We start from the raw sequence: 17,506 nt of genomic DNA, 5'->3' as shown, positions 1-17,506 counted from the left end.
TCCTATTTCTTTTTTTCCTTTTTCCAATCTGCTAGACCGAGTTTTAATCCTCTGGAAAATCGACGATTAAAAAAGTTTTCGAATCAATTTTTCCGGCGGCAGTTTTCGGATATTAACAGATTCGGTTCCCGCCGGCTTTCGTTTCTCTTTCCTCTTATTTTATTTTAACGGCAAGAAGTCACGGTGGAATTTTTTTTAATATTTGTACAGTTTAATGGAAGGTAATATTTAATTGTTAATTTAGGGAATATGTTTCTTAGAATATAACCTTTATTTTTCACGATCGATCAGGATTAGGTCATCGATGTGACTTCAGGGCGCGCCTCCTACGCGTGCAGCGATATCTCGATATTGGGAAAAATAGTTGATCTCGATCATTTTTCCAACGCCGAGGAACGACGCCGGACGTACGTGCCATCAGCTCCGACGTTTTCGACAAAAATTAAGGTATCAACAGTTTTATTTCGCGCGGCGCACGTACGCGATTTAATCATGAATCACTACGATCCGCGTCGCGAAAGCATCCCTGCATATAAATTTTCTGCATCCGACCTTCCGCGGATAATCGTGCGCCGAGCGCGCACTTTTGCGCATTCGAGCCGCCATTTACTCTCCCCTTGCTTTCCCGTTTGAGTTTGCAATTTATCTTTTTTACGACTCGCCGCGTCCCGAGTTGCCGATCGCGTTTCGATCAGCTCGCTGATTTTTGCGCTTTTACTTCTTTTTTTTTTCCTATTTTCCCCTCCCCGCGTCTGAAACACGCGTTTTTCACACTCGAGAACGAGAAGCTAGGTTGGCGTCCGATTGAAACTGGAAAATTGTAAAAAGCATACAACTGCGAGAGCCTGTCCTCTTTCTGGGAAACGTTCTCGCGCGTCTCGTTGAGAATTCCATCGATAATTTCGCGTGTCACGCGATACGGTCGGCGGATTTTTTTTTTCTTTTTTTTTTGTTTTCTTTTTTTTAATCAAACGAAAACGGATTTACTCCGCGGGGAATTTCTGCAAAAAAAAAAATTGGTAGATCGTTAACTTTTTAACGTATCCGCGTTTCGTTCTTATACGCGTGCGGCGAGCGTCAATTTACATGCCTGTCGGCCGAAAATCGAATACCGCGATTGTTTATTTTCTGTATAATTTCTTATTAACTTTCGTTACAATTTCGCGACAGGTTGTATTATTTGGGATTGAAATCCGTTGACTCGTGCTTTTCCAAATAAGCTTAATGAGATTAATATTAGTCGTTGCCAAATATGAGATTTTATATATGCATTACGCGATATTACCTTCGGGGCGTCAAATATTTACGGTACGAAGTGAAACGATGAAACATAACGGGCGGGGAAAAAAAAAATCGGGTCAAATGAATAAAGATGACGTTAATGTTCGATTGCAGGTGGCGGGGACCAAAGCGTCTGCTTTGAAAAACAAAGGACAAGCAAACGTTCGTTTCGTTGGGCACGAATCGTCAGGATGCATCTAAATATAAGATCCTGGCATCGATTACTGTGTTAATTACGTGAGTATAGAAATGCACATATTTTTATGGTGCGTAATAAACGCGTAATGCGTTGAGGCTTCTAGAAGCCAGAATGTTCGCGTGGTCAGCAGAATTTTTTAAAATTTTCTCTGATACGTTTCGCGTGCGCGCCGTAAGTTTCATAATCGCTTTGTTTCTTAGGAACGAAGGCGGTAGCCTCATTTTATCCGCACGTCCCACCAGGAAGCGCAAAATGTCGCGGAGATGGCGTACCGAAGATGAAGATTAAGATCTAGATTAAGCGTTGGGATGCCGGCGCGAAGCTGGTTGCATCGGCAAGAGAGAGGGGTAGATCATGCGCCCTGCACCCACACATTGGACGGCGCGAAGGGTGGCGGGTTTCCCAACCCTCGCCGACAGTTTGACGCCGCGTGCGAGCGCATACAGATCCGTCGCGATCGCCGGCTCGCGAGCGCGCGAGAAAAGGGAGGCAAGACCCCGGAGAGGAAAAAAAAAAAATACTGAGGGAAAGTTCGCCGTTCTTCCAGGGAATCGTCGTAAAATGATCGCCGGCGGGGCGAGTTTGCACCCCCGATCCAACCTGAAGCTCGATGAGAGAGCTCGATCGAGAGGCGCGAAAGAAAGTAAAACACGCCGTCAGAGATTCGCTGCACGCAATGTAAGGTGAATCGTACGCGAATTTTTTTGGGGTTTTTTTTTCTTTTTTAGGGAACGATAAAAATTGCGAAGAACGCAGTTCTATTCGTTAAAGCTACGTCGATATACATTCGTTGATTTTATTATCAATTTAAAGCGTTTGCGTCAGACGTTTGGTTATCAGCGCAATCCACAATTGTTCGGAAACGATTAACAACGCTGATTTAATGCAAAATAGAGTTATGTAGGACGTCGTTAAATAATTTATTGAATTAATCGAGAAGTAGCATTCCAGTTTCGCGTTTAGAACTTCCATTATTTAGATTCGATCAAAAAAAAAAAGGGAGATGCGATACGATTCAATGCGTTATAATAGAAAGAATGGGATTAATCGTCGGATATATTGTTAAAAATAAATGCAGTTTGAAACGTTTTTTAATCTGAAGAGACAATGCGGCTTTGCGAATCAAATTTTAAAGGCGAGAAAAAAAATTCTGCAAATAAATGTTGATTACCGTAAAGGAAACCACGCCAGTTTTTCGGTGCCGTGAAAATAAAAAGATCGCAAAGGTTCCCTTCGCTCGTCATCTCTTTAACTTGTAAACGTAGGTTACGGTTTCGCGATTTTTATTTTTGCCTTTTACGCCCTTTTGCGAAGAAATCGGAGACAATTCGTAAAGGTCGCTGATGGGAGAGCGAATTATCTGCGGTTATTGAATTCAAAGAACTCGGACGAGTCTCTTTTAAAGTGTCTATACATTTGATCGAGTAAAAAGAACAGTTCCACGTGTAAATGAAAATTTTTGTGGTCCTCGCAGATAACGAGTGAAAATTTTGCAAAACCACGGGACGTTTGTAACGAGATCACATTAGCTAATCTGTAATCGAGCATCGAGCACGCACCTCAAAGTGAAATTATTAATTTACGTAATTAGTGACAACGTGCCAATATGGATTTAATTTTCACTAATAGGTATCGAATTGTACGCGACTTTCAACGTCAGTTTCGTGTTGCCGTTATTTCCGATAAAACCGTGAGGATCTCGCTATTGCTCTGTGATTTCGCGAAAGCTCGACGATTATCATATAATTGAGGGCGCATTTTATTTGCACGATTTATTGTTATGATTATTTGTACGTTTATGCTGGCGTTAAAATTTTATCGATATTTAACGTTACCGTCGGAAAAGGGTATATAATTCGCAATTAAAATCGACGAAGCTGGTATGCTGCGTTTCACGGTTTTATCCGTAGCCTTAACTACCCACTTAATTACGCGGAATGCAACGCGCGTTATGGCGCGCGTTACATAAACGATTACGATTGCTCGCGCAAACGGACCGAGCTGGCGGCGAAATAACTGACTGGCGGGACAAATAAATATGTGCACGCTCTATAACAATTAGGTACGATGTTTGGAACGTCAACACCACCGTTAATCGCCAGTGGGTCGAAACGGCGGCGCGCACCAACGGACAAATTTCTCGCGTGCGAATTTTCGTCTATACACCACGAATGTCTGTATCCCTCGCCGCAATTGCAGCCACATAATGCGATATAATGTGAGTGCCATAATCTACGAACATGTGTGTGAGCCATTAAATTAAAAAGGGCGCAGATCGTGACGGCAACGTCGGCGAGAGTCTCGATTAATTACATTTCGCACTCGCGCGAAATTGCACCCGGGGATTCACGTCCGAGTCAATGAGGAACTTTTCGCCGCTCTGAATCGCGATAATTATACCCGGTAAAATAGCCGATCAGCCATAAAGTTTTGACCGCGTCCAGATCGGAGGATCAACTCTAGATTCAATGCTGATGCCAACGCGTACGGGATATCGTGCAAAGAACCTTGTGCGCCGAACCGTTTCTTCATCATCGCCGATTCACGATCGGCGCTCCGATGACGCGTCCACTATCCGGGATTGAATTTCTGCGGAACTCTGGTCTACGGGAGCATCGCGAAATTTGAGCGAGGCGTAGCCGCGTGGAAATCGGATTATCGCGCGGGAGGAAACGGGAGACGTCTCGATTAGCGGTCCGCGCAAAAACACTTCGCCCGCGGTCTGATCTCGAGAGCAGCGAGAGCGGATCGATTCACCGCAAAGTATCCGCCGACGAGAGCCGCGGCTTCGCGATACGGCCAGCGCGGGTCTCGCCAGCAGAGGCGAAAAACAAACGTTTGAAATAGTGCCGGTTCCGGGCGGAAGATAAGTTGATTGTGGAGACGCCAAGAGGAGCTGTTAAGTATCCGGGTCTATTAAGGGGCACCATCCATTAAGGGCTATAAAGTTCGCAGAGAGGAGATCGCACGGAGATTCAGAAGCGCTCGGCAGCGGGACCTATTAAACGCCGTGGAAGAGGTCGTGAGATCGGGAGGATGCTAGAGAGCGGCTCTCACCGGTTGCAGGATTGAAATTAAGGGCCGGGAATTCAGGGGAGCGTGAGGAGTCGTTTGAATAAAATTCTCGTCTTTAACGTATTCTCAGCGGTGTAATTAAGGGCCGATGCCGTAAATGCGACCACCGCGAAAAAATTGTAACCACGTTGTAGCGTTAAATTAATCCCGAAAAGTTTTATATGATGTAATTCGTGCTCATTGTCGTAATCATACGTGCGGAAGGAGATGGATGACGAACGCTTTATGGAGACGTTGAAATTAATTACAGCGGGGAGGAGGATGTTAGATTGATCTCAAGAAACATATAATTGCGCACTAATGTATCAAGCATGTCACGTTATCGCGAGCAGCTGCCGCAAACCGCTGTTACACGCGAACGATTATCACGTCCTGGCGATGTCGGGATTGAGATTGATCAGGCTTGAACGAACGTGCCGTCGCGAGTGGCTGTAACAAGCGGACGGTTTGTCGCGAACGGGAAGATGAGCGGCTGAAGATGAGTGCGTCAGGTATCTGGTGCATGCTCATCTTGCTCACGTTCACGCAAGATTCCCTCGCTACCCATCACGAGAAGGTCTCCCAGCTCGAGAAGCCGAAGGAGTACCTGCGCCATCAGCAGAATTACCGCTCGCCGGGCTTCGCCGACCGCAAACACGTCGATCCGACGGAGTTCCACGCCGTTGACGGAGCTCTCCGCCCGACGATCGTTCACCCGCTCGCGGAAATCGCCCGCCCGGGGGCGGAAGCGACGACGGCGGAGAGATTGAGTCGCCGCACGGAAAACCGTCCGACGATCGCGCGAGACTTCTTCCGGCCGACGGAGATCCATTCTGCGCGCGAAAGTCGCCTGCGTCTCGCGGAAGTGCGCTCGACCTCGCAGAAGCTCGTAGAACGCGAGGAAACGCGCCGCCGTGCCGTCGCGATAAGATCGGCGGAGATTCTTCCAACGTCCGGGAAAATTCGCGCCCCCTCAGCCGAGGTCGTAGCGGAAGCGCGTTCTGTTCCGCAAACGGAAGACCGGAATTTCGCGGCGGAGGTCTCATCGACGGAGACCCGATCAGCGGACGTTTTCTGGACGGAGATCGATCAGGCGGACATGTCGAGCATCGAAAGATCGCAGATCCGTCACGGGAGATCCAGGAGCCATTTCGCACGGCAGAAGATGGAGGATTCCGCGAGGGACGGTTCGAAGGACGCGGCAAATAGGATCAAGACTGACATTCGCGGTGATCGCGAGAATCACTTCGAGACGCGCCAAGTAGAAAAAACGATTGATTTTCCGGAAGGATCCGTCTCGCCGAGGCGCAATCATTCCTGGCTTTTCGAGAGAAATTTCTCAAAGGACAACTCGGTCAACAGCCAATCTCCCGATCGAATTGAGAATAATGTTTCAGAGGGACTGGAGAGTTTACTCAAGCTGTATCAGGGTAAGAGGGACAGCGTCGCCGAGGAAAATACACCCGGTCTTCCCACGCGTAATCTTTCCTGGCTGATTGAACAGAATATCGCTAAAGATAATGCGAACAGCCGGGCCCTCGATCAGATCAGAGACGAGACTTGGAAAGAGAGCATGGAACGAGACATTCAAGATACACTAAAAGTCCATTATTCGGATAACCACGGTGTCCTACGATCGAGCCCCGATTCCCTCAAGAGCTCTTACAAAGACGACCCCCTGAGCAAATTGAAGAAAGCGATGTCTCTAAATAGGACCGCCGCGTCGGTATCCGCGATCGAGCGTAACACAACGGAGAACGTCGACGCGCTCGAGGACATCAGCGAGTCCGGTCGCGACCTCGAAGAGGAAATATCGCAGGACGCAGTTCTGGATTACGCGAGCTTCGAGGAGCCGGCGAACTCCTCGTCGTACGACCAGTCGATTCGCAGGAGGCTGCAAACCGCCCAGGTCGACATCGTTACGCGGTTCCTGCGAATAATCGAGAACCAGCATACCCTGGGCGAGAACTGTACCGCGGGCACGGATTTGAATCTCGGCGAGGGGGTGGTTGACCAATACGCGCAAGAGAGATTTCGCCTGGAGGCGGAATTCGCCGTGAATCGCGCCAACATGCTCACGCGACTCTGGAAATACGCCCCGGAAGTGATGCTGTCGTCCGAGTATCTACTGCACGCGAGCGTGCTCTCCATGGTCGAGTTCGACGAGGACATCTTCGCCGCCGGCAATTGTTACGACAAGCTACAGTACCGAGACCGATGGCTGTATTGCCCTTTCGCCCACCGGCTGCCGAACCAGGATGGCATCCTCGTAAAGGACCTCGCGATCCAGTACAAGTACCTGAGCAACAGCAGCGAGTGGTTCTACATCGCCAGAAAAAACGCCGAGAGGGTGATTGCCAGCTACGAGCAGTTCAGCCGCGGTAAGTCATTTTAATTATCGCTTCTATTTTTTTTTCATTGCAATCCCTGCCAGATCGACAAACCTTCTTTTTTGTTTGTTTGTTTGTTTGTTTTTTTTTTTTTTTTTTTTTAATTACTCAAGATAACGAAAGAAAAAAAAAGGAGACAATTTTAAATCAATAAACGTGCGCGAAAATTAAACATATTTCATTCAAACTGATTGAATCTCGCGAGAGTTGTATGTTACATACATTTAATAACTCGAACGTATTGTCTCTGCAATTCGCAATTGTGTAGACTAGATATTGAGCAAGTTGATAACAAAATGCGACGCGGACGTTCGCGAATAACCGCAAGCAAAATTACAGCAGCCGAATACAGTCGTACACAGCGTTCAATTAGTTTAGCAAGCGCGGCGGTAATAGGTAGTTGTGTAACTACAGCGATAATTATAATGTGATACTCAAATTTATAATATATATTAATAACAAGACTGGCGGTATCGCTATTAGAAGCGCGCAATTAAAAACGCGTGAACTGCGTATGGTTTTTCACTTTTCGTTATACGGTTTTACTTTCGGCCTATTTCGCGAGATCACCTACGCATTATTATCGCAATTATTGAAAGCGTTGTCATTATATTGTGTACGCCTGGCCTTCGCTAAATACCGCTCTCTGCTTTAAGCATTTCTTAACTTCGCTGTCTTTTTTACTTTTCTGCTTTACGCTTTTATACACTCGTCTGCAAGACGATGGTGGTTGCAGATGCCCGCGAGGCATCGTCCATCTGTCAACTTCTTGAATAAACTGCTCCATTTTTAGCAGACAGCTGCAATGATTACATTTTTCGTTTAACTTAATCTTTTTCGCTCCGCAAACTGGAGGCGCACGTCGCGCGAAAGACTTTCCTATTTGATTACTTTTAATCCACTTAATCCATTAACGAAAAAAAAAGTTAATAATATTTCCCTTCTCTCTTTCTTTTTTTTTTTTTTTTTTTTTTTAATTTTTTTCGGAATAAAGGAAATTCCATTGCTAGCTGCAGCTGTTTAATTAACATTAATTAATTACCACTCCGCAAATTATCCATAGCGAACTCGTGGGTACCTTTTACGTGACGATTTTGCGTAATAACGAACCGCGTGAAGAAAAGTCCGTAGTTTCGTCGAGCTCACAAAGAACGTTAATTCGCGACGAGACGTGTATAATCGTCCGCTTATACAAAGCTTATTTCATATTTTTAAACGCACTGTAAACGAAAGTCTTGCATTTAGTTGATATTATCGAAGAGAAACAAAGAAAAAAACAAACAACTTTCTTCGCGCGATACAGCTTTTTATCTTAAATCGCTTAAGTATAAACTTCAGAGATATTGCTTTTCTTAGTAAACGATTTAAGCTTGTTAACCCTTTACCGAGTAACTTTTTTAATCTCGCTGATGGTAGGTAAATGTCTTTTTTAGGGTGCGTGCGGAGGAACGAAGTCGTATAACAGACATACGGGTAGAAACAAAAAAAAAAAAAAGAAACCCGGCAATTTCTTATTATTTAATTATCTTTTAATACATTAATTAAAATTTCTACCTACGTCCGAAGCTGTAACTTTTATTTTTCTTAGCGAAAAAATTTTATTAACGTTGAGTTAAGAGGAAACTTTAATAAAACGTCCTTTTCTCCTTCTCTCTCTGGAGACTAGTATAATTTATTATAATTTATGATAATCCTATAATTTAATTATTGAATAAAAAAGGATCAATGAAATTAATTCACTGCATTTGAGTAAAGTAAAAAAAAAAAAGATGCAACAGCTATCTATCCAACTTGTGTAGAATATTTTTCTAGGGTTCTTTTTTCTTTTTTTTTCTTTTTTTTCTTTGTTCGAAATAATTTTGTAACAGAATGCAAATTACAAAAGAGTAAAATGAAGAGAGAAACGGATAAAGATGTGCGACACATTTGTGCGTTAAAGTTTAGTCGTTTGCATACATAAATATATAAATCGTATTTGCATACATAATTTGCATATATCTATTTTACGAGATATTTATCGTCGTATCACGTGCGACATATTGTAGCAATTTTTATTTCCGCGGCAAATGATTTATTACAAGAAATTGTATTTGATCATCAGACGTCGATACTTTTAATCTACGGGCCGTCGTAAATTAAGATACTTTATCAAATAAAGCTCCGAAGTGTGAGCAATAATTTTAGCCTTATCTTTTAATTATAAATGCATGATACTTCGTAATTTTCATTCGAAGCTCGATTACAAAAAGTTTATTAACGCAGATGGGAAAGAGAGAGAAAAAGAGAGAGGCGGAAAAAGTTTTTCTACGGGATATTATTTGCCCTGAAGAGAATGTTGCGCGTGCCGATAGAATCGAAATCTTTGTCGATAATAGCCAGACTATCAATGGGATTCTCTTGAGCAGAAATAACTTAAGCAAAGGACTTGAATTGAGTTTCTTTTTAACAAGACATGAACAATGTTTCTTGGATAAAGTGAAATGAATCTCATCCTGCTGTTTCGAATTTTCTCAAACCATAATCTTTAATCTAGCAAAGTTTCATTTGCAGTTTTATCCGTAAAGTCTCATCTTATTGTTAGATAAACATGAACGTCTCTAATTAAAAGACGAAGTACTTAGAAGAAATTTTGTTTACATATGAAATGAGACGAGAGATTATGATACAGCAGCGTGTAGTATTTAAACATTTGTTGAAAATGAGAAACTTTACGAAAAGTTTAAAGAAAAAATTATCATTTCAAAAATAAAAAAAAAAAATTATTATTTGTACAGTTTTTGAGAAAAAAAAAATTCACGAAAGTTGGTATTTTTTTAAAGCTCGCGAAACGATAATCTCCTTTTAAGGAATATAAGCCGAAAATTAAACACACCTGCCAAAGAAGTCAAATGGCGAGGAAATGATATAAGGGATATCGATGAGTAATGCGTTGTTGCGGAAACTGCCCGGAGCTGCTTTTCTTATTTATAGGACTTTTAAGCAGTATTCTGTGATATATGCGCCGTGGACGCCGAGCCAAGAAGGGTAAAAATATACGTCTCGTGCAGGAAGTTACGCTATACGTATAACGCATGTGTTAATTCAATGCATTATTTATGCGCTAACGGAAAAGAAATCTGTGATAAGCGATAAACGTTATGATGGATTTGACGGACGTATTGCGATGTATTTTGCAGATACGCGACAGAAAATTAATGGTTACCTAACGTGTCAAATCAAAGTCATGTTGATGCTGTAATTAATTTTTATAATTACAGCGTTTCGAAATCAAAGAGAAAAGAAAAGCGGAGAGTCGGGGGGAATTCTAATATGTATATAAATCCGCGGATTAATTTTAATAAGGCGTTTAATTGTGTTGTAGGCGTCGTTGACGACGACGACGACGGTGAATCTGGGGTTCGCCCAAAGGGCGGTTCTGCGAAATGTCCGGGGGATAATAAAAATAGTCGAAATAAACTGTCCGCGCGATATAATGCGAGTTCAAAAAAGTATCGCGGAGCGCCATATATTTTCATTTTTGCAACGGGATGCCTCGCGTGTTGCGAAATCATCCGTCATTTACGTTCCCCGCGGAATTACGGTACCTTTGTTATGCGTTCGTATTCGCAATATGAATTTAATACCGAACCCTTTGTGCGCCGCTGTTAAATTAGAAATTCAAATAACCCGATCATTTCGCATTCCGCGAGTGCTATCGAATACTTGGCGTCGATCATCTCGTTGGCAGGTTTCCGAATAATCCGCATAATAAGATCATAATGGTTAAAATTATAATGATTGTATATCGTGAATTCGTGCAATTTGATGTACTTTTTTTTATTCTTTCTTTTTTTCTTTTTCTTCTTTTTTCGGGGATTCCGTCGTTAATTATTCAGTGCTCATCCCGTCATTTCGAATAGTACGCGCAAAAAGAAAAAGAGAAAACCCGAGCGGAAATTCATCTAGCTAATCTGATTCAGCAGCTGGTGGTTAGATCGCGCAGAATAAATACGTTTCTTGACTGTCCAGCGTGGACCATGTTTATAAATAGAGATATCTAAATGTTTTTCGCCGCGTACTTGTTTACTGTTGTGGTCTGACCTTACGCAACGTTAGCTCGACTGCCGAAATCGCCGGACAAACGCCGCCCGCCGCCCGCGCGTCCGCCGCTTTGCGAACTTGGAACGCGAGGACTGCCGGCCGATGAAAACGCACGCACGTACGCACACTACCGCGGCGGTCGACGGACCCGGGATAGGTCAGGACGCGCAGACAGATTTAGCACACGGCGAAAAACGTATCGATATTTTAGCTTTTTTAGCTCGTTATGAGGTAGTAATAATTATCTTTTACCTAGCACGTTTTGAGTGTTACATTTCTGGCTCGGTGCTGGACAGTTTTATCAGACAGCCACGAGATGAACCACGAATTGGCTGGTTAATTATTAGGTAACGGTGGGAATAAATTTCCACTCGGGAAAATCGTGCAAAATATAATAGTATTGCTAGAATTTATACGTTTTGTTTTCGAGTATAATTATTTCTCTAATGGTACAATAATTGTTATTAATTACAATAATTTTCATTCCGCGAGTCTCTTTACGTTTAAGGTCTTTGCAGTAATTATTTTACGCGGCAGTACGCTCAAAGAAAACAGAAATTTTTAATTATTGGAATGGAATTATCGATCTTATTATTGCACTTTTATTAACGAAGAGTTCAAAGTCTCAAATTTTTTTTTCTTTTTCTTTTCTTTTTTTTCCCCCTTTTATTTAAGTGTCGATCTATCAATTTGTCTGATCTTTCTGATTGATTTGTCTTCACTGATTCGCGAATAATCGCCGGCTCTCTCGAGCGAAAAAACTTCGATTAGCGATGAGTTTGCGCTTGCACATTAGACCTGCGGACGATTTTTACAAGTGCATGCACCCGAATAAGAAAAGTGGCGTGATCGATCGATTCCTGCGCCGGCTATCGAAAATAAACTGGCCTTTTGACCCGAAGTATTAGCTGCGGAAACATTAGCGCGTCGCTCGTTGTTGCGTTAATTAGCACGTAAATCAAACGTGCATTAATTAATGCATAAGTCAATCGCACAATATGCCACTGACTAGCGGAACGTTCAATATTTATGCTATTGCGATTGTTCTATGCGACTGCTTATTATTTCATCTATTTCTCTGCTCGACGCAAAAGATAACCATTTGAATTTTGCGCAGAAAAAAAAAGAAAAAAAATGGAAGGGAGAGACGGAGAGAAACAAAAAAAAAGAAAGAGAGAATCGCTGTTGTAGAAACCACGCACGATCCTTCCGTCTAAAGAATAAAAAATCTGGTGGATCGAGTCGAATTTATTATCGACGCTTTTTCGCGATGCTAATTCGTTCTCTCTATTGGCTCTCTATTAGCGCGCGCTCCGTAACGTCTGGTAATAATAATCAGTGGGGTCGATTGAAGTGAGACCCACGGATAGTTCGAATTTTAAATTAGAAAAATTGTCCGCTACCACTCGGGATTCAACCTACTTTGCTAACTTTCGCATCGCGGCGCAGTGTTACTTCCATCCAATCATTATAGTTTTTCTGCGACGCGAGTTTATAACTTAAATTCGATACGGTCTCCGATAGATTACTTTAATCGGGTTATCCATTCGGTCGTCGTGAAAAGCACACACGTGTACGCGGCGCCTGTGTATACGCGTATATAACTTTATGTAACTACCCCCATAGAAAAATGTACATAACGTGAAAATATTATATTAAAAACTATATATTTCATAAGTTTAATTGAAATATTTGCACTCATTGTATACGCGCGACATATATTTCGGATAGAGTTTTGAACGTCAAATAAAATATGTCACTAAGATATTAAAAGATCCAAGGGCGGGAGGTTTTTTTAACGTCGTAATAATATTAAATAAAAAAAAAAAGAAAAAGTGACAGCTTCTTTTTAATCTTTTCGGACGCGTGCAAAATATAAATTCTGAAACATAAAGCTCGAACATTCCCATTTTCCCTTTCGCATTCGACTTAAATGTAGCCAGTAGTTTTACAGCTGTCACCCTTTTATCCAGAGTTGAAAACTGATAACTATCGTGCGGAACCCTTAAAATGATCTATGATCTCGAGCGCGTCCTGCAGCGCGTAGCGATTGAAAAAGTTGGTTTTGTTCGGCGAGCACAAAGAATCCGACTCGGATTTTAATAGAGAACCGGCTCGGGATTACTTCTCGTTTCTGCGCAGGACTCTTGATTGTCCGCCCGAAATTGAATGATCGCGAAAGAAAGCAAAACGAAATCGAATTATTTCGTTCGACGGTACGATCCGTTCAAGGAGATAAACCGTCCCGGGACGCGGAAACAAGACGGGCCACCGATGTTGGAACAGAAGAAGTTTTCCCGGATCGTTAAAAATACAATAGGGCCGCCGCGTTTGTTTGAGATGTACACGAACCCGGGAAAATTACAAGATAACAATTACGAACGTACGAAAAAACGTAATTTCACGGGCGAGTGTCGGCATTCAACGGTCGGTTGCTACAATTACAGGGCGCGAAAAATATATTTACGGTCGTATTAACTAAAATTACTGTCTCCCACTGGTTTTTGCGCCCCACGGGGAATAGAAGTGACAGCGCTAAGGCTTTAACGCGGCATTCGTTTCTATATTCAGCGTTTCTCACTGGGTTAATGCGAGTCCGTTTTCCTCGGCATCGGGTTCTTATATTCTTAGAACTTCATCCTTGTTGTACATTTAAAGTAAAGCCCATCTGCCGCTAGATTTTATTTCGAGATGCGACCGGATCGAATGGTTTATTTATTCGACGTTGTGGAAAACACGGCGGACAAACGTCTTTGAATTATTTAAGATACGGAGGAAAAACTCTTTGGAAATTTTAAATAGTATACGGACACGTATAGACGTACGTAATAAAATATGCAGTTATTCTTGATGGCTTACTTGCGTTTGTTAAATTAATATACGAAGTCATTTCGTGTGAGTTGATTAACAATATTTGACGTTCGTTCTCGATTTTACGCAGACGGTTGGGGAAAATTCAGGTGAATTTTTCACGCTCTTTCGAATAAAAAGATACCGAGTTATGGCGTCGTGGGTGGGAATTATTCGAGTTTCGCTGTAAACGGAAGGCAACTACACTGCCGCACAATAACGGCAACTGGTCATCGATCTCTCGGGTTTCCTTCCGCTCGTAAATCGCGCGTAAAGGAAAGGCGGAGAGGTCCCCTTGTAATTCGAGGCGATATAAAACGATCTCGGCGACATGAAACGATTCCGGTGCATCATTCTGCCATTAAAACGGTAATTTCCGGGCGAATCGATGTCGGCGCGAATGTTAGTCGTGATTTCCGCGACTCCGCCGAGTTTTTCCTCCGCGCGGCCGAGGAAACTATTCGGCTCATTTGTTCCGGTTTCACTGCTCGCGTTTATTAACAAAAAAAAAAGAAAAAAAAAAAAAGAAAATAAAGGTCTGAGGGACCTGTTTGCTTGAATAACACCACGCAGTTCTCAATTGAGTCTTGGAAATGAAATGTAACTTCAGTTATTACATAATGATAATGCGCTGGACGTTTGTTAACCACGATGTGTCTCGGGACACCGCTGAGGGCTCGCTGTACTTTAACCGACTTACGCGGACACGTTTAGTGATATGTAATAATTAAAGAGCACAATGCCTGCCGACTTGGTCCGCTACGCTAACAGCGGGGCTTTCGCGGAAATTGAAATGTTTAAATCATGAAATATAGGGATGTACGTAATACCTGTTAGAGTATCTTAGCGATATTACACGGCGCGGCATTTACTAAACGTTCGTCCGCTTGCTCTGCCCGAAATGTCTCTCAAGGGTTGTAATCCGGTAGAATGCCCTAAGAAATTGGCAATACGCGTTTCCTTCTACTTTTCTAATGCGCCGCAGTATCGGAACCATTTGTATAACAGGCTTTTAGACGCGGTGGCGGCTTCAATCTTCTCGCTCCCGGCCCACCCGTTCAAGTTTATGCACGATCGTGTTTCTCATCCGCCGCAGGAATGCGATACATCCTCCTGCGGCTATTTGCCTCCCCTTCAAATAGCGGACGCGAGAGACAAATGCGGGTTCCGCAAGCTCGATAATTGCCGCGGCAGAGAGCGCCGATATATTTATTGACAGGGTGTATCGATTGTCCCGCAGGTATACGCGCGCGATTCCCTGAATAAGGCCGTCCGACGTTTCGCGTATAATCAATGACTCGCCTACACGGCGATGCATTCAAGGACAATCAAACTCTTTTAATTATGCATCTGATGGGGCTCGCGCCGCGGACTGTCCGAGATCTGGCGCGCAAGCTACTGAATCAGTCAAAGTCCGCGATGAAAGGCCGGGCCGAGGAGGGGGAGGGAAACGAGGGTGTACTGTACGTGCACGTTTTAAAACATAATTGGAATGTTACTTCGCGAGGGTTTTTATTGCTAGATAAACTATGTACTCTTCAGTACCAACCGCTATTCATAAAAACATCGCGTTTGCATTTCGCTTTACGAAACGCTTTTATTATAATTTGTAAATAACTGCTGGAAAACAAATTTAATATTGTTTCAAATCAACTCTTTGCGTGGATAAAGTGTGAGCAAAAAAAAAAAATGTAGATATATATATATATATATTTCTTTACAATGTGCGTTAAAATTTACATATTTATTATTTTTTTATGCAATAGCGAAAAATATTAGATTTATAATAATATATTCGTAATACGGAAAAACGACACGGTGCGCTTTAAAATATCGCGAGAGGCGAGATACAAAAGTATAAAAATTAAAATGAATGGTGTATAGAATTGAAAGTATAAAAATAATGTTTCAAATAATTTAAAATGGTGGATTTTTGCAGATAATTATTTATAAAATGAATCCTCGGCCTCGGAAACGAGAATTAAATTACAGTTCCGACAAATAGAATTCTTGGCTGAAACTTTGGACACAATCTCTTGAAAAGTTTCTATCTTTGATCGTTTTGAAATTCAGTTCACGCAGATAACATCTTATTAAAGGAGCAGTCTAAAAGTGATCCTCGATTAGTCGATAACCATCCAAAGATTTTCGTTTATCTTTATTTCTTTTATAAGTCAGTCGGTGTACAATATTTAAAAAAAAAAAAAAAAAAAAAAATAATTAACCATTTTTACACGCGTTTTATTTGAGGCTATGAATAACAATGAAACTCTGTATATTATCTACATTTTATTTTTTGGTTGATAATCCCAATATTCATCTATCGGATAAATGGATGAAAATATACGAGCAATAATTCGAAATAATAATCAAAGAACCACAACGGTGGGTCTTGCGAATTTGTTTTTCCGTCGCGGACAAATACGAAATGATTGAAATTATAAATCAACATCGTTATTATTTATCTGGCTGCTGTTGTGAGGTTTTATTTGATTTCGCGATAAATCCGACTAAACAATCATTTTCTGAGTCGGATATGCAGGTAACGCTTCGGTATCTCGAGATATAAAAGTAGCTTTCAATATGCAAAGTTTTTTTTTATCCAAAAGCTCCCAAACTGGATCGCACTTTGATTTTCGGAAATGTCGAAGTTTACCGCGAAGGACAAAGGCTCCCCAGCAAACGTCTCGTTTGCGGGAACAATGTGGGAGCATAAAGGGAGACTCGAAACTCAATATTGCGCTTGCACGCGGGCACACGATGTCTCGAACGAGCTCCATCGGAAAATTTCTGAGCACTTTCCGCGAAGAAGCCTCGAGTTGTCCAAAGCGTACGTATGCTCACGTGTAAAATCGACGGAGAATCGTTTTCACGAGCAAGATGAAGTCGTGCGAAAAAAAGAAGGGCACTTGTTTAGCTTCCCCCAGTTCTGATTTAACGAGACGGATCGACGGAATATTTCGTTGTAATATTGCGGGGAAAAAACGTGTTTGAAAAGCCAACAAGTTGGTTCATACGCTGCCCTCAAACTTGAACCATTCAAGATAATACAAGAGAGCTAATGTTACAACGTAAAATGTCGGATTCTTTCACGCAAGCTTTTAATTTTAATAAAGTTCTCCAAACGGTTTCGTGAGACACGGCAGGCAGTTTTCGGCCTGTCTTTTTAAACAAATCGAAACTGCTGTTATTATTATACCCGTCGTTATTAATAACTTTTTAACGTGCACTATTCTACGCTATCGCGTGATCGTTGGGATCGGCGGAAGAAAGTTTTCTCTGATAACGGAGTTCATTTTCCGCGAGGGAGTAAGATTTTCTTGCAACAGTTGCGTTGTCTATTGTAAAAGTATCTTGAAAATTTTCCGGTTTATATAGTAACTCTGGGGTGGAAAAAAAAATCTGAATAATACAATACGTTCGCCTTTTGTCTCGTATTGTTGCAATTATATTGGGTACCGCTTTTTTCTTCGTGTTAGAAGAAACCATGCGCGCGCTATGCGCACGCTGTTTTTTTTAAAGACTCCAATCTACAAACTACGAAAAATAATCATGCGACTCACCAATCTGCATGAGCATCAGCGGAGTTGTTGAATTCTGCCGGTGGCTGTAACATAAAAAGGAAAAAATTAATATACACATGCCAGTAAAT

At 42.2% G+C, this 17,506-nt stretch overlaps 1 protein-coding gene and 1 long non-coding RNA gene across 2 annotated transcripts in view; one reads left to right on the top strand and one right to left on the bottom strand.

Moving 5' to 3' along the window:
* The first annotated feature begins 1,867 nt into the window (after positions 1–1,867).
* LOC139108805 (uncharacterized) lies at positions 1,868–7,490 on the top strand. Its single transcript, XM_070667397.1, has 2 exons — positions 1,868–2,158; positions 3,543–7,490. Exon 2 carries the CDS (start codon positions 5,034–5,036, stop codon positions 6,927–6,929), a length of 1,896 nt encoding a protein of 631 aa, XP_070523498.1. The 5' UTR covers positions 1,868–2,158; positions 3,543–5,033; the 3' UTR covers positions 6,930–7,490.
* Positions 7,491–16,401: 8,911 nt separating this feature from the next.
* The window catches only part of LOC139108819 (uncharacterized), a 66,716-nt gene continuing 65,611 nt past the window's right edge, over positions 16,402–17,506 (bottom strand). The window contains exon 7 of the long non-coding RNA XR_011546727.1: positions 16,402–17,461. This is a non-coding gene — a long non-coding RNA (uncharacterized lncRNA). The remainder of the gene's footprint in view (positions 17,462–17,506) is intronic.

Source organism: Cardiocondyla obscurior, linkage group LG16 (genome assembly GCF_019399895.1).
Source record: "Cardiocondyla obscurior isolate alpha-2009 linkage group LG16, Cobs3.1, whole genome shotgun sequence".
Lineage (NCBI taxonomy): Eukaryota > Metazoa > Arthropoda > Insecta > Hymenoptera > Formicidae > Cardiocondyla > Cardiocondyla obscurior.
The sequence above is the reverse complement of the archived record's forward strand: the minus strand, read 5'-3'. Positions and strand labels throughout refer to the sequence as shown.